This window comes from Australozyma saopauloensis, chromosome 4 (genome assembly GCF_035610405.1).
Source record: "Australozyma saopauloensis chromosome 4, complete sequence".
In the NCBI taxonomy this organism is placed as follows: Eukaryota; Fungi; Ascomycota; class Pichiomycetes; order Serinales; family Metschnikowiaceae; genus Australozyma; species Australozyma saopauloensis.
The window spans coordinates 198,207-223,532 of NC_086134.1; the positions used below are offsets into that span (position 1 = coordinate 198,207).

At 42.5% G+C, this 25,326-nt stretch overlaps 15 protein-coding genes across 15 annotated transcripts; 7 read left to right on the forward strand and 8 right to left on the reverse strand.

Moving 5' to 3' along the window:
- Positions 1–397: 397 nt before the first annotated feature.
- On the forward strand, positions 398–1,810 carry PUMCH_003119 (uncharacterized protein; the record flags this gene model as incomplete). Its single annotated transcript, XM_063022100.1, has 1 exon — positions 398–1,810. The coding sequence occupies one exon, from the start codon at positions 398–400 to the stop codon at positions 1,808–1,810; it is 1,413 nt and encodes a 470-aa protein (XP_062878170.1).
- A 251-nt stretch (positions 1,811–2,061) lies between these two features.
- Positions 2,062–2,523, reverse strand: PUMCH_003120 (uncharacterized protein; the record flags this gene model as incomplete). Its single annotated transcript, XM_063022101.1, has 1 exon — positions 2,062–2,523. The coding sequence occupies one exon, from the start codon at positions 2,521–2,523 to the stop codon at positions 2,062–2,064; it is 462 nt and encodes a 153-aa protein (XP_062878171.1).
- A 764-nt stretch (positions 2,524–3,287) lies between these two features.
- PUMCH_003121 (uncharacterized protein) lies at positions 3,288–6,260 on the forward strand (the record flags this gene model as incomplete). Its single annotated transcript, XM_063022102.1, has 1 exon — positions 3,288–6,260. One exon carries the CDS (start codon positions 3,288–3,290, stop codon positions 6,258–6,260), a length of 2,973 nt encoding a protein of 990 aa, XP_062878172.1.
- A 60-nt stretch (positions 6,261–6,320) lies between these two features.
- On the reverse strand, positions 6,321–7,196 carry PUMCH_003122 (uncharacterized protein; the record flags this gene model as incomplete). The annotated part of the gene is made up of 1 exon (XM_063022103.1): positions 6,321–7,196. One exon carries the CDS (start codon positions 7,194–7,196, stop codon positions 6,321–6,323), a length of 876 nt encoding a protein of 291 aa, XP_062878173.1.
- A 1,047-nt stretch (positions 7,197–8,243) lies between these two features.
- On the reverse strand, positions 8,244–9,992 carry PUMCH_003123 (uncharacterized protein; the record flags this gene model as incomplete). The annotated part of the gene is made up of 1 exon (XM_063022104.1): positions 8,244–9,992. The coding sequence occupies one exon, from the start codon at positions 9,990–9,992 to the stop codon at positions 8,244–8,246; it is 1,749 nt and encodes a 582-aa protein (XP_062878174.1).
- A 591-nt stretch (positions 9,993–10,583) lies between these two features.
- Positions 10,584–11,324, reverse strand: PUMCH_003124 (uncharacterized protein; the record flags this gene model as incomplete). Its single annotated transcript, XM_063022105.1, has 1 exon — positions 10,584–11,324. The coding sequence occupies one exon, from the start codon at positions 11,322–11,324 to the stop codon at positions 10,584–10,586; it is 741 nt and encodes a 246-aa protein (XP_062878175.1).
- Positions 11,325–12,407: 1,083 nt separating this feature from the next.
- On the forward strand, positions 12,408–13,010 carry PUMCH_003125 (uncharacterized protein; the record flags this gene model as incomplete). The annotated part of the gene is made up of 1 exon (XM_063022106.1): positions 12,408–13,010. One exon carries the CDS (start codon positions 12,408–12,410, stop codon positions 13,008–13,010), a length of 603 nt encoding a protein of 200 aa, XP_062878176.1.
- Positions 13,011–13,294: 284 nt separating this feature from the next.
- Positions 13,295–13,957, forward strand: PUMCH_003126 (uncharacterized protein; the record flags this gene model as incomplete). The annotated part of the gene is made up of 1 exon (XM_063022107.1): positions 13,295–13,957. One exon carries the CDS (start codon positions 13,295–13,297, stop codon positions 13,955–13,957), a length of 663 nt encoding a protein of 220 aa, XP_062878177.1.
- A 67-nt stretch (positions 13,958–14,024) lies between these two features.
- PUMCH_003127 (uncharacterized protein) lies at positions 14,025–14,327 on the reverse strand (the record flags this gene model as incomplete). The annotated part of the gene is made up of 1 exon (XM_063022108.1): positions 14,025–14,327. One exon carries the CDS (start codon positions 14,325–14,327, stop codon positions 14,025–14,027), a length of 303 nt encoding a protein of 100 aa, XP_062878178.1.
- A 702-nt stretch (positions 14,328–15,029) lies between these two features.
- On the forward strand, positions 15,030–16,349 carry PUMCH_003128 (uncharacterized protein; the record flags this gene model as incomplete). The annotated part of the gene is made up of 1 exon (XM_063022109.1): positions 15,030–16,349. The coding sequence occupies one exon, from the start codon at positions 15,030–15,032 to the stop codon at positions 16,347–16,349; it is 1,320 nt and encodes a 439-aa protein (XP_062878179.1).
- A 286-nt stretch (positions 16,350–16,635) lies between these two features.
- PUMCH_003129 (uncharacterized protein) lies at positions 16,636–17,004 on the forward strand (the record flags this gene model as incomplete). Its single annotated transcript, XM_063022110.1, has 1 exon — positions 16,636–17,004. One exon carries the CDS (start codon positions 16,636–16,638, stop codon positions 17,002–17,004), a length of 369 nt encoding a protein of 122 aa, XP_062878180.1.
- A 121-nt stretch (positions 17,005–17,125) lies between these two features.
- On the reverse strand, positions 17,126–17,665 carry PUMCH_003130 (uncharacterized protein; the record flags this gene model as incomplete). Its single annotated transcript, XM_063022111.1, has 1 exon — positions 17,126–17,665. One exon carries the CDS (start codon positions 17,663–17,665, stop codon positions 17,126–17,128), a length of 540 nt encoding a protein of 179 aa, XP_062878181.1.
- A 379-nt stretch (positions 17,666–18,044) lies between these two features.
- PUMCH_003131 (uncharacterized protein) lies at positions 18,045–19,646 on the forward strand (the record flags this gene model as incomplete). Its single annotated transcript, XM_063022112.1, has 1 exon — positions 18,045–19,646. The coding sequence occupies one exon, from the start codon at positions 18,045–18,047 to the stop codon at positions 19,644–19,646; it is 1,602 nt and encodes a 533-aa protein (XP_062878182.1).
- Positions 19,647–19,776: 130 nt separating this feature from the next.
- PUMCH_003132 (uncharacterized protein) lies at positions 19,777–20,688 on the reverse strand (the record flags this gene model as incomplete). The annotated part of the gene is made up of 1 exon (XM_063022113.1): positions 19,777–20,688. One exon carries the CDS (start codon positions 20,686–20,688, stop codon positions 19,777–19,779), a length of 912 nt encoding a protein of 303 aa, XP_062878183.1.
- Positions 20,689–22,155: 1,467 nt separating this feature from the next.
- PUMCH_003133 (uncharacterized protein) lies at positions 22,156–24,282 on the reverse strand (the record flags this gene model as incomplete). Its single annotated transcript, XM_063022114.1, has 1 exon — positions 22,156–24,282. One exon carries the CDS (start codon positions 24,280–24,282, stop codon positions 22,156–22,158), a length of 2,127 nt encoding a protein of 708 aa, XP_062878184.1.
- Between the last annotated feature and the right edge of the window lie 1,044 nt (positions 24,283–25,326).

The window sequence follows — 25,326 nt, forward strand, 5'->3', positions numbered from 1 at the left end:
GCTCAGTTAGCTCCGTCTATATATACACTGCAGCTTCGCTCTTGTCTCAAATCAAGATTTTTTGACAAATCGTAATACCGCTCCATTTCAGATCTTTTTCCCTTGCATCTGCAGAGTTCTTCTATCTCATTCGGAACCGTAAAGCCTCTAGTGGAGTATTTTGCTTTTGTGTTCAGAAGTCATTCACAAACAAGTTTGGGATATTCTGTTTGTTACGTTTGTCAACAGATCTAAAGAGGCATAGTCCCGCTGCGTTATCAAAGCGAGTCCGTTCAAAGGTCTTGTTTTTTGCCCTCAGCCTTCTACGTTTTAGCAATCACTCCCCTGTGTCATACTAAACTTCCTCAAACCGATAGTTAAACGTTCGCATATCATACAAACAAATTCTTGCATCACCATGTCTTCCTTGCTTCATTTTCCTCCGCTTGATGCTGCATATTCTGCTTTTCATGGATTCTTTTTGAGCCAACAGCCCGAAGGCAACACACTTGCCAACCTCAACTGGAACACAGACGTGAAGAAATCTATTGACAAGTTCCGCAATCATGACTGGACAGTCGCAGAGATGATGCATTATGGCTTTCTCTCTTCTGTCATCTTCTTCGTGTTCGTCATATTTCCAGCTTCGTTCCTAATAAAGATACCCATCTTGGCCGCGTTTGTGATGTGCTTCCTCATCCCAGCCACGCTGCAATTTTTTGTTCACGCGTTGCCTGTGTTTTCCTGGTTGGCTCTTTTCTTCTCTGCATCTAAAATTCCTCATTCCTGGAAGCCTGCTATCTCTGTCAAGTTCTTGCCTGCTATGGAGACGATTTTGTATGGTGACAATTTGTCCAATGTATTGGCTGCCACCAACAATTCGTTTCTTGATGTTTTGGCTTGGCTCCCTTACGGCTTGATTCATTTTGCCTCACCATTTGTTGTAGCATTCTTGATCTTTCTCTTTGCTCCTCCAACATCTCTCCGCTCCTTTGGGTTTGCGTTTGGCTACATGAATTTGACTGGTGTGTTAACTCAATTATTATTTCCTGCTGCTGCACCTTGGTATTTGAACTTGCATGGGTTAGAGCCTGCAAACTATGCCATGAGCGGCTCCCCTGGAGGCTTGGGTAGAATTGACAAACTCCTTGGTGTTGACATGTATACTTCCACCTTCGAGAACTCGCCTTTAGTCTTCGGCGCTTTCCCATCTTTGCACTCTGGATGCGCGGTGATGGATGTCTTGTTTTTGTGCTGGTTATTCCCAAAGTACAGATTAGTTTGGTGGGGATATGCCTGTCTTTTATGGTGGAGCACGATGTACTTGACTCATCATTATTTTATTGATTTAATTTTTGGAGCTGCGTTGTCAGTGACTTTCTTCGCGTATGTGAAGTACACACAGTTACCGGTCATTGATCAGAAAAAGTTCTGTCGTTGGTCATACTCAGACATCCACCATCTTGACGTTCAAGCAAACGATCCATTAAACAGCTTCACGCCACTTGGTGATGAGGAATATGAATTGGAATATTTTGGCAGCTCTCGCAACTCAAACAATGATGGCTTGAGCGTTCAAGCTTCCGCTTCCTCATTGATGATGACACCTGAACTAAGCCCAAGTAGACCTGAACTCATTTTTGACGAAGGCAATCCTGGGTCATATGATGGTATTGAAACTGATCACAGCACAGCCACCTCCGTATTTGACGGTGTTGACGACATTCCACACTCCAGTCTGCCAGCCTCCGAAATTTCATTAATCGAGGCTGCAACGGTTCCATTGGGTTCTTCAACACTCTCTTCCACTATTTACTCTAAGGACAGATAAAGTTCTTTTTCTATCTCACTTTAAATCTGTTCAATTTTCGCATGGATGTTTCTCTGGTCAACGAAACATACCATTTTAATTGACCGCAAATATATGTCACAATACGATTTTGTCATTACGTGTTTGTTGTAGTTTAGGGTCAACCAGAGAATAGCCGGAGGAGCATCTAATGTACGTTCACGAAAGTATTTAATTCTACTGATATTCCAAGCATTATCCATTCCATTCTATGTACAAATTTCCATACCTCTCTAAGAGATCGAAACCGAGTTAAATACCTTTTCATAAGATGTAGAAGCATTTAGTTTCTTAGCCAAGTCGATTTTCACGACACTACATCTCAAGATTCTAGGGTCTCTGCGCAAAGTTCTCACGAGTTCTTGTTGCACAGCGGAAGACGAATCGAATCCCATTACAAAGTGGAAACCCTGAAAATGCTGTTCACGATCTTTGGTCATGATTTTGGGAAGCGGTCTTGGGCCTAGACTGGTGATGTTTCTTACAAGACCTCTGTTGTTCAAGATCAACTTGCCAACAGTTGAAGCGACCTTGCTTGCTTCTCTGCTCATTGCGACAGGATCATGGATACGTGTGATAGCAAATAGTTCGTAGTACATTTTGACTGGAGATTCACAACGGTAGTTGGTTCTGATGATGGAAAATTCAGTAGTGAGATTCTTCCATACACTCTCAGAAATGAGTCTGGGGATCATGAAAATAATCTTGCAAGGAAAATAATGAAATTGTAAAACATAAACAGAGCTGATTTGCTGAATCCCGCAATAATTTTTAATTGAAGACTATCTATGTGACAATTTGGTTGGGCGATCTGAGGTTCATTTCTTCTACAGAGACATGACTTACCCGCTATTCGAAAAATGGGCTGTATGAGTACTTGAACCAAATTCCCACTTTTCGATTTTCTGCGAAACTTTCACCTGTTGATCTCTTTCATGAGTGCAAGTGTGATAATCGAGAAACCAGTCGTGACATGCAAGAAACCTATTTAAAGGCATGAATGCTGGATCATAATGATAAGCTTCAACACTCAATCAGAAAAAAAGTTTTAAAATGACGAGCAAAATCAATTATCAATGTACGGGGTGGCCCTCAAGTCGATTTATGGTGGGGCTCTCGTCTCTTGCAGGCTTTTAGACTATACTAACTAGAAAATGGTTCTCATTCTTATCTAAATTCAGTGGAATGAATTACTTTCGTGACAATTGAGTCAATCAACTACATTGTATGAAGTATCCTATTTCACTTTTCTATCATATTGGCACCACGTTAGCTTTCCCCGAGAGATCTCCATTGATGTAGCTTAATAAATTAATACTAAACGCATGCTCGATATCAATAGATTATATTCTATTTTATTCTACCTTATTCTAGGCTGCACTCTGCGAAATCATGTTTCCCTTCCTGCTACACGTCTGACAGGGTACGCGCGACTGATCCCACAACCACCGTTTCTTCCATGTCCAGCACTAGGCCCGATCTTAAATTCTCCGATTCGGTCGACGAACGGCTGTTCTATCGCAAGTTTCAAAATTTACCTCCAAAAGAGTCGCAGCTCGTGGTGAGGCTCATAGATCACAAAGACTACTTCTCGGCTTTAGGCGAAGACGCAGACTTGATCGCTGATGCCATTTACAAGACACAGCTGGTGATCAAGACTAACAATTCTGTCCGTTATGTCACCATTTCGCCCCAGGTGCTTGTCTCGGTCTTGAAGCATTGCTTGGTGCAAAATGCACACAAGGTAGAAATCTACAACAAACAGTTTGGCCTCATGTTGACTGCTTCTCCCGGAAACCTTGAGGGCTTAGCTCAGGAATATTCAATTGACTTGGAATCTATGTTGGCAGATGGCTCGGCGCCAATAGTTGCTAGTGTAAAGTTCACTTCCAATGCCGCTACCAAGAAAGTGGGTGTCTGTATGGTGGATTTGCTGAACAAGACAATTCAGGTTTCTGAATTCGAGGATAATGATCTCTTCTCTAATTTGGAACTGTTACTCCTCCAACTCAATGTGAAAGAGGTTTTGCTTCCTCTGACGTATGACATGAACGACCAGTCGTCACCCGAGACTACGAAACTCTTTCAAGTGCTAAACAGAATCGGCGGCTTGGTTGTTGGCTCTATTAAACCATCTTTGTATTCACAAAAGGATCTCAACCAGGACTTAGAGAAGATCGTGGTGGCACCAAATGCAGAAACAGAGGCAGCCTCAAACATAGAACTTATCTTGGCTTCCAAAGGGATAAGCTCAACTGAGTTTCCTCTTGCTCTTTCTTGTTGTAATTCTCTTATTCATTACTTGAGCTTGCTTTCGGAAGATGATCCCACTTTTTCGATTGATAAGTATAACACTTCCCAGTATATGAAGATTGACTCATCTACAATGAAAGCATTGAACATCTTTCCCGTGGTACTGTCTCTCCCTATGTCTGGTGTGAAAGGAAACACGATCACTTCCATTTTCGAACTTCTCAACAAATGTAAAACCTCCGCTGGTACAAGACTTTTATCGCAATGGCTCAAACAGCCATTGACTTCTACTGACGAGATTCATAAGAGACATTCGCTTGTTCAACATTTTATATCAGATACTAATTTGAGAGTGTTTGCTTCCCAAGAGTGGCTCGCTGGGGTCCCTGATATCAAACGACTTATTAAAAGAATCTCAACGGGTATTAAAAAAGCTTCATCTGCAGAAAACAAGAAATTGGAGGACATTGTTCGCCTTTATTCGCTAATTATTGTTCTTCCGGAACTAATCAACATGCTCGAGATGTCTGCTGAAGAATGTCAGGACAAAACTGCAAAGACACTAATTGAGGATGAATGGCTTGCTTCGCTCAAACAATATCAAGTGAAGCTTCTCAAATATCAAGAACTTGTGGAAACTACAATTGATCTTTCACCCCTTGAATCTTCCTCTGCCAGCGCTCTTCTTCACACGGACTTCAATATAAAACCGGAATTCGATGAGTCTTTGATCTCAATCAATCGCAACTTGACTGCTACTACTGAGAAGATCAAAAGAATTCATGAAGAAGTTGCTGAAGACTTAGGTATTGACATTGAAAAGAAGCTTAAGCTCGAGAAACATCAAATCCATGGTTGGTGCTTTCGTGTTACTCGTAATGACTCTTCTATTTTGCGTAACACTGCTGATAGATACATTGAATTGCAGACTGTCAAATCGGGAGTATTCTTCACTACCAAGAAGTTGCGGTCATTATCCCAAGATTTTACTGACTTAACCAACGAATACAACATCAAGCAAAAGGAGTTGATAAAGGAAATATTGTCCATCGCATTGACATACCAAAACGTTTTTTTCTCTCTATCCTTGGTTCTCGCCACCATTGATGTTCTATCATCTTTCGCCAACGTTGCAATCTTTGCTCCTACCCCGTTTGTGAGACCAAAATTACACAGTTTGGCCAAACTGGTCGACTCTCTAGAGTTTAAGTCAAGACGTGTTTCGTTGGAGGAATCTCGGCACCCAGTGTTAGAAGTCCAAGATGACTTGAGCTTTATTTCGAATGATGTCAAACTTGCAAATGAACTGGGGAGTCCTTTTGCTATTATTACAGGCCCCAACATGGGAGGAAAGTCCACTTATATACGTCAAGTTGGCGTCATTGCGCTCATGAGTCAGATTGGGTCATTTGTGCCCGCCCTGGAGAGTAAGTCTAGTCCAGAGCTTCCAGTGTTTGATGCAATTCTTTCGCGTGTGGGCGCCGGCGATTCGCAATTGAAGGGACTCTCGACTTTCATGATCGAAATGTTAGAGACTTCATCAATTCTCGCTTCTGCCACTCATAATTCTCTTATTATCATCGACGAGCTAGGGAGAGGAACAAGCACATATGATGGGTTTGGCTTGGCTTGGTCTATTAGTGAGCATTTAATTTCGTCCAAAAAATCGATCACATTGTTTGCTACTCATTTCCATGAATTGACTAAGCTCCTGGAGAAGTATCCTGGCAAAGTTCAAAATTTACATGTTGCCGCTCACATCGAGAAGAATGAGAAGGGAGAAAACGTGGAAGATGACATTACATTGATGTATACTGTGAAGCCAGGTGTCTCAGACAAATCGTTTGGAATTCATGTCGCAGAGTTGGTCAAGTTTCCTGCTAAAATTATTAGTATGGCGAAGAGAAAAGCCTCGGAATTGCAGAGTATTAATGAGGGATCGGACCAGGACGTCTTCGTAAGCAACAAGAAGACAAAGTGCAGTAACGATCAAATTGAGGGTGGCTTGAAAAAATTGAAAGAGATTCTCGTTCAATGGCGCAGTCAGTGTGTTGGTGAGTCTGGTACTTTCGAACTTCTGTCAGAAGAGGCGGTTAATAAATTGAAGACTTTGGTCGATGGAAAATACCAGGATTTCAAGAATGATAAGTTCATCAATGAGATCCTCACCATGTTATAGATACGGTATGCATGGGTATGAACAATATGCAAATTTGATGACTATACAAAATCCTTTAAATTAGACATTTTTCTTGGTATTTCTGTTGAATTCTTCCAAACCCTTGGGGTCTGTAAGGTGTAGAACCGGCAACAATGAGTAGGTCCACTTTAAGGTGTAGAATTTGTCCTTTCCAGTGAGCCAACATCTAAGAGCCTCAATGTATACCAAGTAGAAGTACACGCCAAGTCCCGTGAGTAAATGCCACCATCCATGACCTTCTAAAATAAAGCCATATGGCATTCCCCAGTCTCTGCGAGTGGACCGTACGAAGTCACAAAAGTGAACATCCAAATTCCACAAAAGATAACCAAACAAAAAAGTGGTCACACCAAGAATCATAATCGTATTGAGCTCCCGAGAGGATTTGGGGTCAGTGACAAACTTCCGAGACAATACTACGGACCGAAGAATGATGCCCACATTCAAAAATGCGTATACGACCTGATGAATAGTAGGGTCCTGGAACCAAAGATACACGCACGTAAGCACACCCACGGTGATGAAAAGGTAAGTTCCAACCATAAACGAGCCTCTCTTATCTTTAAATTCAGAGAATGCACTCCAAAACGGAATACATGTGGCGTAGAGCATTGGCAACTCGTCTAGCAACTGGTACTCGTACTGTAGAGTCATGTGGAACAACCAGGAGCCAATACCCACCAACAAAAATCCGCACGCGGTGAGGATGAATCTCTTCTCAAGTTTATGCCTGACACACATGACAATGGCGTATGTGGCGAGCGCAATGAATCCAGCATTTGTCACCGTATTAAGGGCTTCTGCGACATAAGGAGATACCACATAATTCTCCTCGCACCAGTCAATTGTGGAAGTGGGAATACCCCAGAAGCCGTGCTTCTGCTCGGGTGGGTAAGGTTTAGCAAATGGTAGCATATTATCGATAGTAAAATTGAGTGTTCAGACTAAGGGGCAGATGCATCAGTTATATACGGGAGGCGCTGCGATGGTCTGTCTGTGACACTCGGATACGGTTAGTCGGCTATAGTGGGGTATCACGTGACCTGCATGATGCAGCGAAACGTCCTGTCAATTGGGGAATTCCCGCCCAGCGTCGCAGTTTGTGGTGGGGGATGTGAAAAATCGGCGGCAGTGAATGAAGCCCTAAAATACTTTTGTTAACGTTCATCTTTTCATGTTAAACTTGAGTTTCTCTTACATTTTGGTTTCAAAAGGAGGTTGTTTGTACTCAGATTGACGCCTGAGAATCTATTTTTGGAGTATCGGAAGTCACTTCGCTAAATATAATTGCAACCTAGTGAGATTCTCGAAGATACGCTTCCTTCTGGAAAACATTGACTTTAATCAAAATACGAGAGGTTATTTTTAAATTTTATAATGCAGGTTGCGTATTTATTTTCGAATGTTTTTATTTTGCTAGAGTTTGGTTTGTTGATGAAAATACTAAAACTCAAGTCCGCTGGCGGGAACCGACACTCTCAAAATTTTGAATTATGTGAGGATATCAATGAAGCAAAGATAATCGCGGATATGAAGAAACCACTAGAGCCAGAGGACAAAATGAAGTTGTTTACAGATAGGAACACTATGAGAATTAAAGAAGCAAAGATTGGCCCAAGATCGGAAAAACAAGGCGCAAGGAACTGAGAGCATCTATATAAACATAGCGGACCAACAGACTAACGCTAATAGGTGCACTGTCTAAAAAGCCTCTTCAGGGAACTTGGAGGAATTAGCATATTCTAGATGCAAAGTTACAGTATACTTTCGAAAACGACTGAACAATTATCGCAACAACTCTTGATTAGGATCTGTAATATCTTCAATGGTCTGACAACACTGATTGAGATAAAAAAACACACACAGTATATGAATTCCTCATTCCCGGAACTTATTCTACTTTTTTTTTTTAACAAATTGATACAAAAAGAAAACGAAGAGATTTCTTTCGAATTGAAATATTTAAAGTTCTTCGACAGTGGTCCAGCGAAGCCAGCATTCATCAAAATTAGGGCGCGTAGTATATCCATCAGCCATAGCCATCATATTTACCTCTTGACCATCATTGATTGGGTATGTATTCATTGCGATCTCAGAGGCGATTTTGGCATCACCACTATCCTCAGGAATACACCAGTCTTCACAGATAGCCAGTGAGTACCGCCAGTACAAGTTAGCCAAGGCCAATTTCATATCGATCAAGGCGATTTGCATACCCAAACACATGCGAATCCCTTTGCCAAATGCAAACATATTGCGTTGCATTCTTTGATAGCGCGCCTTGAATTGTTCAGAAGTCTCTTGTTCTTCCGGCAACCATCTCTCTGGTAGCCAAGTGTCTGGTTTAGGAAAGACACTTGCGACTCTGTGCATCGAAAATGGCTGACAGGATATACCAGTTCCAGGCGGAATGACAACAGATTTTCCTTTGATATTGACAGTGTAATTCTTGTCAGTGATACGAGGCTCAGCACCAGGAATTGCTGCGTGGACTCTAAGGTTTTCTTGCATGAGCGCTTCAAGGTAAGTCAATTGGTCAACTGCTTCGAAGTCATCAATGGCTTCTTCTAGAGAACCTGGAGTGCCAAAAGCTTCTCTGAGCTCCTTTCTCAAAAGGAGTTGTCTATGCAAATTGGCTGGTCTAGAGAGCTCGTAGCACATGTATGTTAACATCACTGCAGTTGTTTCATGACCAGCAAAGATATTGTCTGAGATGAATGAATATGCAGATTTTCCCTGTAAGCCTTTACTTTTGAGGGTTTCCAAGGTGCTTAAATTTTGTGATGGATGCTTTTCGGGTACGTTGTCCTCCGCTCTAGCATACAAGGCTAATTGCCATTGTTCGATTCTTTCAGAGGCAGCGCAAACGATAGGCCCGGCCGCCAATTCCCAGAAGCGGGGCATAAGTGTGGTCCAGAAAGTCATTCCGGCTTGCATCCTATGGGGCACAAGGATCTCACGTTCACTCTTATTTGGCAACAACTTTGTACAATTCTGAACACCCAACTCGAAAGCAGAGACGACATCCATCGCGAGCGCTCCAAACAAAGAATACATTTCCATTCCAATACCACCTTGTGAAACATCAGGTTTAAACCAAGCCCCAGTGCCCAATTTGTGTCCTTTCCCATGAGAATTGGCCGTCAGCCTTGCGTGTTCCCAGTCTGGCTTTTGCCCTGTGACAGATGTATCGTTGACATCTTGAACCACGTTTTTTATTTTTTCCACGATGAATCTTCTTATAGGATTGTTCTGACTGTACACGGCAGTCTTGAGATAGAGACTTTGAATGAGTTTCTTGTATTTGAGATGGAGATCATTCTCGAGGGCAGCAAAAATATTATCCTTGAATCCGTGGCATCGAAAGTTCTCGTAGAACTTTGCCTTGGGCATGTTCTTGACATAGATGTCAGTGATATACTTTGGATCACCATTGCAGCTTATCTCAGTGGGCGAGAGAATAATCACGTCTCCATACTTTTGATGTAATTCGTGTACCCTATGAACCCAACGATGCGTGAGCTGCGCGTACAAAGCAGGAATCCTGGAGATTCGATGTATGTATGGACCAGGGACATTTCGAAGGGGAGAGGTGTAGTATGGAATTACTACGAGATGATAAATAAGGATAAATCCCACCAACAGTACAAGGGTGGTCTTCTGATTATGGTATATCCAAGTCAATGAAAAGAATAATAGATCAGACAACATGATGTGATCTGAAATCTATGATATACATCCCTGTTAATAGGTGGATACTGTAGGTTTAAATACTGCCAGATCGGGCAGATATTCCGCAGCGCGGAATCTGTCACCAAAGAGATACCTGCCCCATCGGAGAGGACTTGCCGGTCAAGAAATCGGAAATTTTGACAGAAAAAGATAGCGATTCTTTTTTGGCTCCGGTGAATTCTTTTTTTCCGTGATGAATTCGGTTTCGAGATCTACTTTTTTCATCGATATCTTCGACCAAGAATTCAAACTAAATCAATCCATTTCCGAATGAAATTTAGGACCGAACCCTCAATTTTGATCATCATTGCAAATAATTAGAGCAGAATTGGAACTTGTAGTAGGGTGGTTGCTGGAGGCGGGGGGACTTGCGATTACAGGGACCATAAGTGCGGAATTTATTATGATGTGTATGTATTCTGACTTGAAGCTAGGTAAAAGGACTTTGGGCTAGGACTCACAGATTTTTATGTATAAACTAAACACAATTCCACTGATTTTAAGTGGTCAATTTCTATAAATTATAGTCCCATCAATTACTCATACAGACACATCAAATGGATGGTTTCTCTAAGGCGCGGTAGCTTGCAAGTACTGAGCAAAGCGAGACGTTTCGTGGATTCCGCACTCAGTCTTGGCTTTGCCCTTCCATCTGCCTGATCTCTCGTCCTCACCCTCGGCCACAGGAACAGTGGAGTGCCAGTCTCCAATGGACTTGTATCCCAAGTCTAGAAGTTCATTGTATGGCACATCGTTATCCTTGACATATTTCTGAATCCTGGCAAAATCCCAGTCCCACAATGGATTGATTTTTATGATTCCGGTGCTTTCTTCGATTTCGATTACTGGAAGAGCTGCTCTGGCACCACCCTGAGACTTTCTACGGCCTGTCAACACAACCTTGACACCCAACTCCTTGTAAGCACGCTGGGCAGGTTCTACCTTGACAAGATAGTCATAGAGGTTATCGTCTTTTTCCCACAATTGGTCTCCGTGCTTGGTGGCGAAGTCTTGCTCACTAATCAAGTTCTGTGGAGTGTAGATGTGCAAGTTGGGGTTGTATTTGGACTTGATGTTGTTGATCAAATCATATGTTTGCGGGAAATGGTGCAATGTGTCGATGAATATTAAGTCTACTGGGATATTTTTTTTAGACATCATGTCCAAGATGACCAAACCGGTAAGACCAAATGCAGTTGTCTGGAACAAACCAGGGAATGTGAGCGCGGCCCAAGCCAACACCTCTTCGGCGGGAAGTTGAGCGAGGGTTTTGTTCAAATGATCAAGATGATCTTGACTGAGAGACACCATTGTAGAGAAGATGGTTGTTTGCGCTTAGTAACTATTTTTCAGGTTAGGCTTATTCGTAGATAGGGTCCCACGTGACATTACGTTTTCGCAGCCAACATTAAGGACTAGGGAGTGTAGATAGCGCGCCATGCGGCTGTCAATTGATTTATACTATCAAGGTCCAGAGAAGAAGGTTCTGTGTTCAGCGATGCAGAAGACTCAACTATCCGCCGGATACTTGTTTTGTGCATCGAGGATACCTGTGTTCAATCATACAGTTTAGGCCATGCACCAATCCACTGCACTAGCAAAACGACTAGCCTTAATTCAAATAGATAAAAGTCATCAAATGCTCATAGAGGTCGTTTCACGTACTCCACTTATTCAGGCTCCCTCTATTATTTGCAGTCCAGAATTGGAAGAGTCTGCCAAAGTGATACTTAAAATCATGAGAATCAACGAAAGGATCTCGTAGTTTTTTCACCAGTAGATTCAATTGGACAAGAGCATTTAATTAAAATTCTTGACCTTGATCTCACCGTTGTTCTCTCCAAAAGAGTAGAAAAAGAGCATTTAAGGGATGTCCGATTCATAGATCATTGGCACAAGATACCAAGACAAGCGCTTCCACGACAAAAGAAGTCAAGGAAAAGTATTCGGACATGATTTGAGGTTTATCATTGGACAATTTTGCGATATGTAGCGAGATAGGTTTCCAAGTAGCGCCAATATTTGCTCTCGTTCAGGAAGATACACTACTGCAGGTCCAGCACCAAAATCGGTTAATAATTGCTCAGAGTTCAATTGAAAGTTCACCTAAAATGAAAGAAATAAAACTGTGAAAATAATGGTGGATTGTGAACTCAAATGCTGATCTTGCAATTGAATACTGCAATACAGTTTGATCAGTCTTGTTGCAATTCTTTTGCATTGTTCATTGAATGGGTGCAAATCGTATCATAGATTAGAATGATGATTGGCAGTTTCATCAAAACGAGCAAATTAATCTGCGATTTGCGTCTCCGAATTAAAGTTCTCACCAGTGTAAAAGACGAATCCCTATAAATACGACCAAATGTCTCGACGTAGAATTCCATAACCAAAATGGATTCGATTATTGAAAGTGCCGCTAAGATGGACATGGGAGGTGGAATGGCCGCCAAAAAGAACACATGTAAGATTTCTATGCTTTGGAACTGGTACACAATCGACTCCTGTTTCATTGCCAGAAGTTGGCATGTAAAGTCTAAAGGCGCCTTCGCTGGTTCTTGTGTTGGTGTCTTCTTCTTGGTTGTGGTCTCCCAATGGCTTCACCGTTTTGCCAGAGAGTACGATGCTGCCTTGATGTCCAGTAAGGTCCGTCAATACGGCGACGAGGACACCAAGAACGACTCTGTTTCTACTGCTAGATCTGCTAATGGTAACCCAATGTTGGCTGCTTTCTCTCACAAGTGGTTCGTGACTCCAAAGAGCTTGGGCGGAATCTACGCTACACCATTCGAACACTTGGTTAGATGTGTCTTGTTTACTCTTGAGTGGGGCTTGTCTTACATGATCATGTTGTTGTTCATGTACTACAACGGTTACATCATTATCTCTTGTATTCTCGGTGCTTTCTTCGGACGTTTGTTCTTCACCTACAACGAGCCATTGAACTGTACTACCATCAATGACTCTCTTGAGAACGACAGAAAATGTTGCCCATAATTGGATTTTTTGTGATACGCCGCGAGTTAGTGCTGGCTATAATTTGATGCTTTGTCCAGCACTACTTGGAACCCTTAATTTTATATAGTTGCAAATACATAATATTCAAACATTAAACCGGAATAAAATGAAGCTGCTGGTATTATCATTGAACATGGATATACTAAGAAGAAATTGTATTGCTCATTTCACTTTTAATTTAATTTATTTTTGGTCTTCTTTTAACGTTATTACAACATAGTGGTGACAGATCTACGCCTTCATTACTTAAGAGATTAGATACAATGGAGCAAGTTGGGGACTCCTTTTCGGGCGCAATGAAAGCTCTCAACCTTGAGGTATCTGAGGTTGACATCCTGGATTTGTCACTGATGAATTATCGCCAATTGGCACTGGCTAAAAGCGATATCGAGACCACTTTGGAATCTCTTTTCGGCCTCTTGTCGAAAAAGTACAACTTTGACATGACTCTGCCCTTAGTTATCGATGGGTTTCCTAGAAATGACGTTGATGTAGTAAGTATCCGCCTTCTAAGGACTAAGATCATCAGACTAAGAAATGACCATGAGATGGTTCTCAAACACATTGATCGCCATTTGATGGAGCAGCTTGGAGCTAAAGAAAACCAGAGCATAGAATCAATCCAAATCGCGATAGAACCTCAAGTCAATGCCGTCCCATTTGCCCTTGTAAAGACGGTAGAAGAGAGAAGTCCTTCTAACAAAGCAGGCCTTAGAAGCGGAGACCGTATTATTCTCTTCGACAAAACGATCGACGTTTCAAACCATGAGAAACTCACTGCAGTAGCTAAAAGAGTCAAAGAGCGTGAGGATCAATCCATAGAGATTACTGTATTAAGAGACGGATCCGTCGAAGTGTTATCTCTAGTTCCCACCTCTAACTGGGAAGGCAGAGGGCTTCTAGGATGCCACATCGTGCCCATATAATACGGAAAAGTCTACAATTATTGAGTTGAAAAGTTCCCTTCGTTGATCTATCGTACACGCTACTTAGCTACCCACCATGAAGAGTGGAAGTAAAGGTGAAGACATCCCCAGACTCCACCACATAATCCTCCATGCCTTCGAGTTCCCAGTCGGTATCATTGATGAGAACTAGAATGCCCGCACGAACCGTATCGTCTTGAATAAAAACCGGGATGTCTCTGGCATCGCAAATCACAGTCTTTGCGACATGGTCAATGAGATCTTTCATAGTGACCTGACCTTCTTCGCCCTCTAAAGTGACTTTATGTTCTCTTACACCATTGGAAACCACATCTAGACCACCTAGAAATTCCACTTTGACTTTGATCATGAGTGTGGATGGGAGTGTATAAGAGACCACTACTTGAAGATAGAGATTAGGGAGGGATATCCAATTTCACATTTGGAATAAATCACAAGGATTGCAATGAAATCCATTCGATTGGTCAAATTCGTAGCACAGAATCTTATGGTTGATTTGTGATGGCAAACTATAACGAACCTGAACATTCGTCATAGTCTGTGACTAGGTATACAAGCAGCCATTGGGGAATAGCAGAATTCCATTTAAATCTAAATAACTGGTATCGACAAATATTTTTATAAGTTGTTCATTGTTCTATTTCGTTTGGATTCGGATGCAAGTTTTGTGCAAGTTCAGTTGAGTTGCCAGCCGGTGAAACGCAACGATGTATTTGCAATCTACAACTTCTACAAAATAACAAACTCAATAAATCACAATTGCTTTCAGGGAATAGACTTCCAAATTCGACAAAGTTTTGTGGTGCTTTTATCTATTAGCCTTGAGAAGTATCTTCGAAACTACACAAGCAATTTTCATATGAAGACTCATACCATATTTATCCAAATTTCCATGATCAAATAAAGGCCTTTTTTACACACTCTAGGATCCATTCATGTCTCTTGATATCGCCCTCCACCCCGAAGTTTCCCCCATGGTACACGTAAATACAGTACAGTTCCGCACACGTATTCTGAGTGGAAATACAGCCATTGAACAACACCATCCGCAATGCTTTTCACGTCAATTGCCAAACTGGTGGCATTGTTGGGACTCGCAGCATACTCTGCTGCTGTCACAGACCCTGGTCCCAGAAAGACCTCCGTTCTCGTGGTGTTTGATCCGGAATTGATCTCAACACCCCAAGACCTAGTGTCGAAATTTTCCTTGGATCAAGAAAGATATGAATTGGGATTTCTGGAATACTCGAACAACCAAATTCTTTTGGTTCACAACGAGAAACCTGTGTTTGACCACGTGGTGTACATGCCTTCTGTTAAGAAGTCTCCTGCTGCTAAGAGTGTCACAGAAAAGCAAAAGTTACTTGAGTATTTGAACGCAGGTGGAAACATTCTTGCTGTTGGATCTGTTGAAAACTCTGTTCCCGAAAGCGTTGTTAAATTCTTGAACGAGGTGGGCATCTATCCTGCTCCAAAGGGCCACTCTCTCAGAAGCTTCTTCGACAAGGAAATCTCTTTGAGTGAAGAGAACCTCGCTTCATCAAAGATCGTGTCTCAACTTGCTGTTCCGCTTTATGAGGGCAGTGCCGCATTAATTTCTAACAGTGAGCTCTTGTTTCCGATCGTTAAGGCTGCCAGATTGTCCTTCTCTGCCAACTCCCAAATTGACGCCTTGACCGGCGATAAGACATGGACGAACGGCGAGCAGGGTTTCTTGGCCGTAGGTTTCCAAGCTTTGAACAATGCTAGAGCTGCTTGGGTTGGCTCGTTGGACTTGGTATCTCAGGAACTCGTGGAATGGGTGTTCCAGGAGAAGAAGGTCTTGAAGTTGCAATTCACCGAGCACTATAAACGTGACGAACCAGAGGTCAACGACAGAACTTTGTACAGAATCAAGGACGAGGTCGCTTACTCCGTCGGTGTTTCAGAATTGAAGAACGATGCTTGGGTTCCTTACACCCCAGCCTCTGAGGATGACGTCTTGCAATTGTCATTCAAAATGTTGGACCCATACCACAGATTGAACTTGACTCTTGTCGGCGCCAAGGCCTCTTCTGAAAATGGTCCAGTCGACACAAGCGTGTTCGCTGTTAATTTCACCATCCCTGATCACCATGGTATGTTCACTTTCGAGTTGGACTACATGAGAGAGGGTTTGTCTTATCTCAGTGATAAGAAAATTGTTGCTGTCAGACATTTGGCCAATGATGAGTACGAAAGATCCTGGGACATTACCAACTCTTGGGTATACATCACAAGTGCCGCTGTTGTCGTCGTCGCATGGCTTTTATTCGTCGCAAACTTCCTTTTCTTGGGAGAGGGTAGCGTGAAGAGAGTGCAAAAGGAGAAGAAGGAGGAGAAAAAGGAGTAAAAAGTGGATATCAAAGTTACCGTAAATTTTTGCAAGCTGAAGTCCATCTAGAATAGCAGTATTCACAATCCCATAAATACAGATATATTTAAGTATCATCTTGGCTATCACCGAATGAGAAATAGAATAAAAAAGAAAAGAATTGTGCCCTGAAATCATCTTTGTTCACACTTCATCGTTGAGTTGCACTCTTCCACTACATATTTGTGGTCGTGAATCCCTCTAAACTGGTTGCAACTTCTTCCAAAGTGCAGTATCACTGTTTCCCACATACACCAACTACATCATGGCCGACAAACAACAGGAGCACGAAAGAAAGGTACAGGAGCACCAGCTTCAATATAACAAATACCAAGAACTTTTGACGGATCTCCAGAACCAGCTCTCGGCGCTTTCTTCCCAGATCCAGGAGCACAGTGTGGTCGACAAAACCTTGACCCAGATTCCCCCTGAGAAGAGAGAAGGTCGCAAATGTTACAAGATGATCGGTGGAGTTCTCGTTGACAAGACAGTCGATGAGGTTTTACTCATTCTTAACCAGGAACAAAAGGAATTGGTGAAGTCCAAGGAATCATTGATGAAGGAACTAGAGAAAGTCAAGCAGGAGCTCAATGAATGGATGACCAAAAACAAGGTGAAGATTGTCAGAAAATAAAGATACAGGAAGTAAATGGGGTCGATTACCGATATATAGCAGACAATCTAAGGCATAGATCTCATTCCCTCGAAGGAACGGATGCTAGGAGGACACTCCAGGGACGAAGGAAAGGTGAAAATCAGTTGACAGAAATTGAGTTGGAATATTCGACACGCGCAGGTGTGTTTCTGTTTTCGGATCTGTTGATGGCCTCCCATTTGGGCTCATCTTTGAACAACCGAAGGGCGGTGACGTTTTGCAACCGGCTCAGCAATGTGAATCTATGGTAGATACCAGCGGGTAAGATCAACAAATCGTTTTTTTGGACACAGGCACGGATCCAGCGGTCGCCTTTGTCTCTGACATCAAAGTAGCCCTCGCCGTCCTTGATGTATCTGATCTCCTCGTCCTCATGGTAGTGCTCTGTGTAGAACTGGCGCATCTTGGCCTGGTAGGCGTCTTGGTCACCACCGAAGGTCTCGATGTTAAGGACTACTTGGTCTCTGTTTTTGTAGTCTCTTTCCTTTGCGATAGCCTCCAAGTCTTCTACGGTATCTATATACTTGTACAAAATTCCTAGTTCGCCAAGCTTTTCAGGAGATACCGGCTCGCCCGAGTTGTGCTCGTCGGTGAAGTTTTCAGGAGTATCCTTTCCGTCGTGGTAGAAAAATGCAACCATTGTTGGTGTGGTTTAGGTGATTAGATTAAATTGCTTGAAGACATGTGGATTCACGTGACTATCCAGTAATACTGTGGAGCCTATAGATTATTGGTTGAACTATTTATTCTGTAATTTTTAAAACACGTAGTATGAAATCCCACAAAAGTCTATTTAGTCAATTGTGATGTTTGTAGTTCAGTCCGTAATGCAATGACACTTCCGTGTGGTTACAATAGAATTGGACATGATGTACCTGATCCGCGTGATGGAACATGTTGCAATATGAAACATGTCAAAATTTCATAAAGATACTAAGTAAATTGTTTTAGTCCTTTTTCTGTGAAATGCAAGACCGGCACAGCTGAGTTGAAATGGTTGCAAAACGAAACATGACTCAATGAATGAGCTGTGTTGCAAATCGAGCAAAGGAAACCTTATGGGAAGAAATGAAAATTTATTAAAGCTAAACCGTTTTCTCAAATTTTCTTTCTTCTCTTTTGAAAAATCCTATATTTTCATACCATCTTATCACCTTGACCCCAGATCTTTTGTACTTACTACAACCATGAATAATCGATTCCAACAGAACCTAGAACAGCAGCTAGTTCTGCAGGAAAAGAAAGGCCAACACAGAAGAACAGTAGATCATGGTAATAATATGTCTCGCTGGTACCTTCAGCGGTCGCTTGGTCAAACAAAGCAAAACATTGGCGTGATACGACCAGAATCATCGTACCTCATCGATCTACTTCCATCTCTTGCATACTCGCGTGATTCCACTGCGGCGAATCCTGCTGTCCTAGACATTCAGTCGAAATTCGTTCATTTGTCGCTGAATAAGGCCAGGCACTCCATCAACACAGTGAAATGGACTCCAGAGGGAAGAAGATTGGTTGTGGCCTCTCACAGTGGAGAATTCACCATCTGGAACGGAATGACATTCAATTTCGAAACAATCATGCAGGCCCATGATACAGCAGTGCTTGCCTTGAAGTACTCACACAATGATGAATGGCTTTTGTCAGGAGACCAGGACGGTTCTATCAAGTATTGGCAACCGAACTTTAATAATGTTAATATAATCCAGGGTCACAAAGATGCTATTCGTGACATTGCCTTTTCGCCAAATGACTCTAAATTTCTTACAGCTTCTGATGACTCTACAATGAAAATCTGGAACTTCAACAATGGTAAGGAGGAGCGCACTCTTACGGGACACCATTGGGATGTGAAGTGCGCCGACTGGCATCCTTCTTTAGGTTTAATTGTTTCAGGATCCAAGGATAACTTGTTGAAACTCTGGGACCCTCGTGTGGCAACAGCCATCTCGACTCTTCATGGGTTCAAACACACAATCACAAAAACAAAGTTTCAGAAAGTGGGCACAAACAGACTCCTTGCTTCTGTTTCAAGAGATAGATCATGCAGAATCTTTGACCTCCGAACTATGTCTGACTTCAAAGTCATTCGTGATAATGAAACAGACTTGTCATGCGTCGAGTGGCACCCAGTTCATGGTTCCCTCCTTACCACAGCAGCATATGATGGCTCAATGAATCATTACATCGTTGACCGATACATTCCAGAGCCCACAGAGGACGGTGGTCCTCCAGGTGGAGCGGAGGCCATTCATAAAATTCCATTCGCACACGAAAAGGCTATTCACGCTCTAGAATATCATCCTTTGGGCCATTTGCTTTGCTCAGCGGGCCTCGATAGATCGGCAAGATTCTGGTCGCGTGCAAGACCAAATGACCCCATGGCCTTCAAAGATCCATTGTACACCAACGACAAGAATGGTGCCTGGTACTATGGTGTCAACAACAATGTCAACGCAGTGCTAGAAGATACTACTCTGGCTACAACAGATGCGGCAGGCCCACCGGGATCCAACTTTGGTTATGTACCAGGTCTCAACAACCTCTCTGGTCACAACTCGAACGGGATTCCCGGTATTCCTGGTATTCCTGGACTTGACAATTCTGCATACTCTCACTAAAACTCCTACCATATTGTAATATTTATGTTGACTAATGTACACTTCCCTAATTACAAAGCGCTACCTACAGAGACTTTAACAATATAATATCAATCCATTTCTATAAAATAAACCTTCCCAAACCTGAAATTTAATGCTGTGCAAAGTTGGCAGACTCGTAGAAGCTGTCAACTGCGTTGTGGTACTTCTCTCCATACAACTTGTAGTAGTTGGAAACGAAGCTTATGATTGCCATGCTGGCAGCGTCGCCGTGAACGACTTCTTTGACGACATGCTCTTTGCCTCCGTTGTGGATACGAAGGTAAGAAACGTTCTCATAGCTTTCGAGCTCTTCCTCCAGGAGTGGCTCGTAAACCTTGAAGTAATGCTCAGAACGGCGCTTGAAGTCGCAGATAGATTGCGTAACGTCGCAGCCGAGATAGTCTGCATTGAAGGCCTTGCTAGTAACGTTGTATCCGGCAAGTTTCTCATCCGTACATGAAACATCCAAGATGAATATGTTGGAGAGTTCGATACCAGCATTGTGAGCGAGGTCAACCATCTTGCGTCTTCTCTCGACAGTTGTGTTGGTGGCATCCAAGAAGCCCACGTTGATGCGGTTCTCCTTGAAGTCCTCGAGCATGTTATCCATGCACATTCTTGCAAACTGCTCTCTTTGGCGGGAAGCCTCAACGTTGGCAGGGTTGAAGAACTCGGAGTCGGAGAATTCACGGACGATGGCACGGCGGATATTTCCGGCATTATAAATAAGCGACTTGTAGCCGTTCTTCGTGAGGAAGTCCATCATCTGTTTGCACACAGAACTCTTTCCTGAGGCTGGAAGGCCCACGAGAATCACCACAGTCTTAGACTGGATCTTACGCTGAATGAGCTCCGACACATGGCTGAGATTAAGCTCCGAATCTATTGGAGCGGTTTCAACCGGTGTACTGGAGATTGTTGGGAGAGATCCCAAATGCGAGAATAGAGAGTCGAGTGAGGTACTGGACGTGTTTGTGCTGGCTTGGAGAGCGCTATTTCGAGAAAGGGCGTCACTGTGCATTTTATATGGGGGCTTGAATATTTTGCGTCTTACAGCAGGTATTTGACTTGTTGCAGTCGAAGTGGTTGCAACACGAAAGGGAGGCTGTTGTTGTATTTGGAACAAGCGTGTTTGAAACTAAGCAGAACACAAGGTATGCGTTCTAGTGTAGAAATAGTGGATTGGTAGAGCCAACTATTTGGAGCGAGATAGTGAAAATAAGTAGAAAAGAGAAGTTTCTATGTTGGGGAAGAAAAGGTAAGATAGGCAGAACACAAGATATAAATTAGCCTAGAAGACTCATCTGCCCCTCGGAGGGCGTGCAGTTGGACCACCGGCAGAAGAGATTTCATGTATGCACTTAGGTTCTGTACAGTACCATCAGCCCCTACGCCTGCGTAGTGACGTTCGGCGGAGCTACGGGAGAGGGGCAATTGTTCCGGAGTTGAGGCTCGGGTTCACGGAGGAGGGGATCCGTGAGTCACTGAGTGTGAAACAGTAGGGCTACCGGAGAAGGGAATGTTGACGAACACATGTGACCCTCCGGATTTTTGTTTTGATGTTTGATCTTTTATGATGACGCATGGCAATCATGGCTGGGAAAAATTCGAGGCATGATTAATAAGTGGTTTTGCCTGCCTACTGTGATGACACCTGATGTCAGCATGCACTCGGCCATGTCACAGTACGTTTTTCCGATGCGCCTAGTATGCCTGTCACGAAGATTGCAAACTAGATGGGCCCTTGGCTGCGAATCCGATCACGATGAGGATAAGGGCTCAGAGTTGACAATTTGACAGAAAAAGAAATTCATCCGGGGAAGAAACTCTTGAAGCAGATCTGTTTTTGAACTACTTTGCAGCTGGGTTTTTGCGTTTTTGAGCTCATCGCAAACGCGGCGGCTTCATGCGATAGAGCAGATCCCATACGATCAAACTGACTCCTACATCCACACAATTCAAAATGGGTCTGAAATGAGTCCGCGAACCCCAAAACACGATATAGTCTAGGCTATGTAGAATTCTGCATCCGATATGTCCATCTCATCCCTTTCAACCTCAATCATTACCTCTACTGTGTGTGATCATCTCATCGAGTCGCGTAAACGTTTAGTTAGATACCGTCGCGAGTTCTTCCGAAGTGCTCTGAAGTCTGCAACTAACGGCGAATCGGGTGGTGCAGAGTAGATCATCTCGTATGTGCTAGAGCCAAATGATGTTATTTCGGGGTGATCTTTCTTGTTCCGGTAATTCTGTAAACGAGAGTCTATTGCAAACAGACCAGAGTCAGTAATTGCAAGAACAGTCATATCATATTATTGTAGCAAATTCATCCAATGAATGAATTCAAATAAATCTAGTCTACATGCGGCTTCGGAACTATGCTTCCTGTCGTATAACTGATTTTCGTTGGCCTCCAAATTCTAGTATGTACATTGCCATGATTTATTCTACATAAAAGTCTGAGCTTTTGTTTAACTCTTGCCTTTTATGGAGTTTCTTTCCGTTCTTGCTTTTGATTTTCCCATTCTTCGTCACGTAGACGCCCGACTTCGCCATACCGGCGAACCATATGTGTAATATCATTTCCCTTGTTGGAGAGAGCCATCCGGCTACCCATTGTAAGTACAGAAGCAGCCAATCTCATGAGCTCCCCATATCTCTCCTTCACAGGAACTTCACCGTTCTCTCTTTGAATTCTATATTTCCACCCGTGGTCCAACCCGACTCCTCTAGGATAGGGGTGCTTGCCAACGTGACAGTTTTTCGTAGGATTTAAAAGATTGTTAACTCTTACTTGATAACAAAGTATTGGCACATCCTCAACAACCTCCATATTGAGTGCGTTGAGCTCTTCCTCAGCTTTCGTTAAATTCTCTAATCTCTCTGCAGCGGTGAGGTTCTCTCTGAACGAGGTTTTGAACCTAGATGGAAAGTTTTGTAACTTATCAATTCGATCACCGACCAATGGAATGGCAAAAACTCTTAAAAAGGATTCCTGATTACCTGCGGACTTGTGAACTGTTTGTGATGGCAACCACTTGGTGTATCTTTTCGTCACAAGTCTGTATGGCAAATTCTCGTATTCTGTGCCTTTGAAATCTTCAGCAACTAAGTTCATTATTTTCTGCCAAATTGTCAAAGATACCTTAAATTGATTTTCTGCAACATAAGATGCAATATTGTCGTTCTTCAAAATATCTTCTGGAGTAAACGATAATTCAATGTGCTTCTGAAGATTTTCATCTGAAAAGAACACCTTATCGATTTCACTGAGAGGGAGGTACTGGAATCCACTGAAAGAGTTGACACTATGATAAGCGACAAAAATACCATCCATTTGACCAATACGAGCCTGGAACCCGTACTTCAAGAGTCCACCAGTTCTAATTAAATCTTTGTACTCTCTCTCGAATGATTCTAAATTTCCCGCGATCTTGCAAATTTTATAACCGGTATTTGCAGACTCTGGGCTTTGATCATACCTGATGGCACATGCTGCTCTTGTTTTTAAATCAAAAGTTCCGTTACCAGGAAGTCTTGAGTCGTAACAATCAAGCTGAGATCTCATCAAGAAACCTCCGCAAGCCAGATAATTGTAGATATTGGCAGCCTTATCCTCTGGTTCATTTGCATCAGAATTTGAGCCTTTCTCGATGGTCTTGTTCTTCTCGCTCTGTTCTGCAACTAGATAATGTGCAAACTCGTTCTCCTCAGTTGTGAGAAGTGCTTCCAAACAGTGTCCCAAAGCCAGGAGAAGAATCTCGACATCAGTGGATTTATCCGAAGTTACCGAATAAACAGTTTTCCCTTTTGCATTTTTTCCCTTTGGCTCAACGAACACTGTCAGCGGTAAATTCCTTACGTTTCTGGTGAATTGCGGAAAATTGAATCTATGCTCGGCTGATGGATCATAATTATTGAGTAACAAGTAGAATTGTATAAGCGTCAGAGTCATTGAAGAGGTACTGGAGTAGTACGTTTTATTTCTTTTTATGGCCTCTTGTAGAAGGGAATCATCCTTGGAGGCACTGACGAACCCAGGGAACTTCGACGAGTCAAATTCCTCATAGGGTCGTATTTTGTCGAGATATGGAGTGAAATTGAATATTCTGGTTCTTGGATCCTTGAGAAAATGAACACCGGGCGAGAATAACACCTTATCTAGGTCGTGTGCAAGTTGTGGTATATCTTTCAGCACTGGCGCTTTTGCTTGCAGAAACAGTATGGCCTGAGGAACAAGAACATCACTCACGATATCTTCTTCTCCTTTTTCTGTGCTGGATTTGCTCCCGTGAGGCAATTTGAAACTATGCTGCTGCTCCACAAGTGGTTTACTTCGGTTCGGCTTCTTCTGTGTGGAGTTTTGGTTTTTCCTTTTAGAATTCTTGGAATTCTTCTTGAACTTAACCTTTTTGGCATCTTTGCTTTTATTCGCAACCTGTTTCAAGTTCTTACTGAACTGTTCCATTCGTTTGAGATACTCATCCCGACCCCCAGATTTTGATTTGGGAAGGACTGAGTTGGCAACAGTACTGCTTGAGCGTATCTGAGATACACATATACTCCGTAGAGTGAGGCTTCGAAGATATAGGCTAGACACAGGCAAATACATGTCTTTGCTGTGGTTTCACGATGGTATCTGGGATGCGAGTTCAAGTGTAGTGCAGAGACGTAAATAGAAGCTGCGCAAGACATTTGAGAGGGTCCAATTTTCGAGAAATAGCTGAAAATATAAAGGTACGTGAAATTGATTATGTCAGAATTTGACACTAATTTCGTAATCAATTCTATTGTTTATTTTGGTGAGTGTCTTAATATCGTCTTGTTGGAATAGACAAAGCAGGGCGATGATAAGGGTGATGAAGAGGCCAAGAGCAGCACGTAAATTCAACCAATGCTCTAGAATTCTGCTTTTATTCATATTTAGAATTAGAATGGATCAGTATTTTTCGTATTTCTATTAGGAAGTCGGTGCTTGATATCTGATGATTAGTTGGCTCAGGTGAGTTAATTTCAGCTTAAACAAATTTCTCAACACGAATCAAGAGACTATAAAAAATCCTCAAAAATTGTCGCCAAGCCAGGAATTCTTCTACTTGGTTTACTGTGGGCTGGGAGCACTTTCACTCAAGTCTACCTAATTGGCAAGAAGTGATCCATGGTTCAATGAAAATCCCAGGCAATGTGAGCTTTCAATTTCTAAATTCGATATGGTTGTAGTTTTTTGGCTGGATTTGTACCAGTATCAGTCTAGAGCTTTCAATTCCAAACTCTATGTTTGAAGTGCAGATCGACTGTTGCTCATAACTCTAAGCTAAGACGAAAAAGCTTTCAGGGAGGCAGTGACAACGTAACCAAAGAGCAAATTCCAATGCTCCTATATCTTGGAAAATATTGAAACCAGCTCTTTGACGAACTTGATGAGCTAGCGGACCTTCAATCCCTCGTGTCTTCTTGCACTTCAATGTTTGCCATTCATTGCCTACACGAGTTCCGACTCAATGAGTCGTGAATTCTGAAGATTTCGCAAATTCTGATTTCTCAGATATTCCTGTTTGTATGAATTTAGTGTATCTTCATACCTTTGTACTTCAGTTCTGCATATTGAAGTTTCATAATGGGATCAAACAACTAAATGAGCCAAAAATGCTTTAGT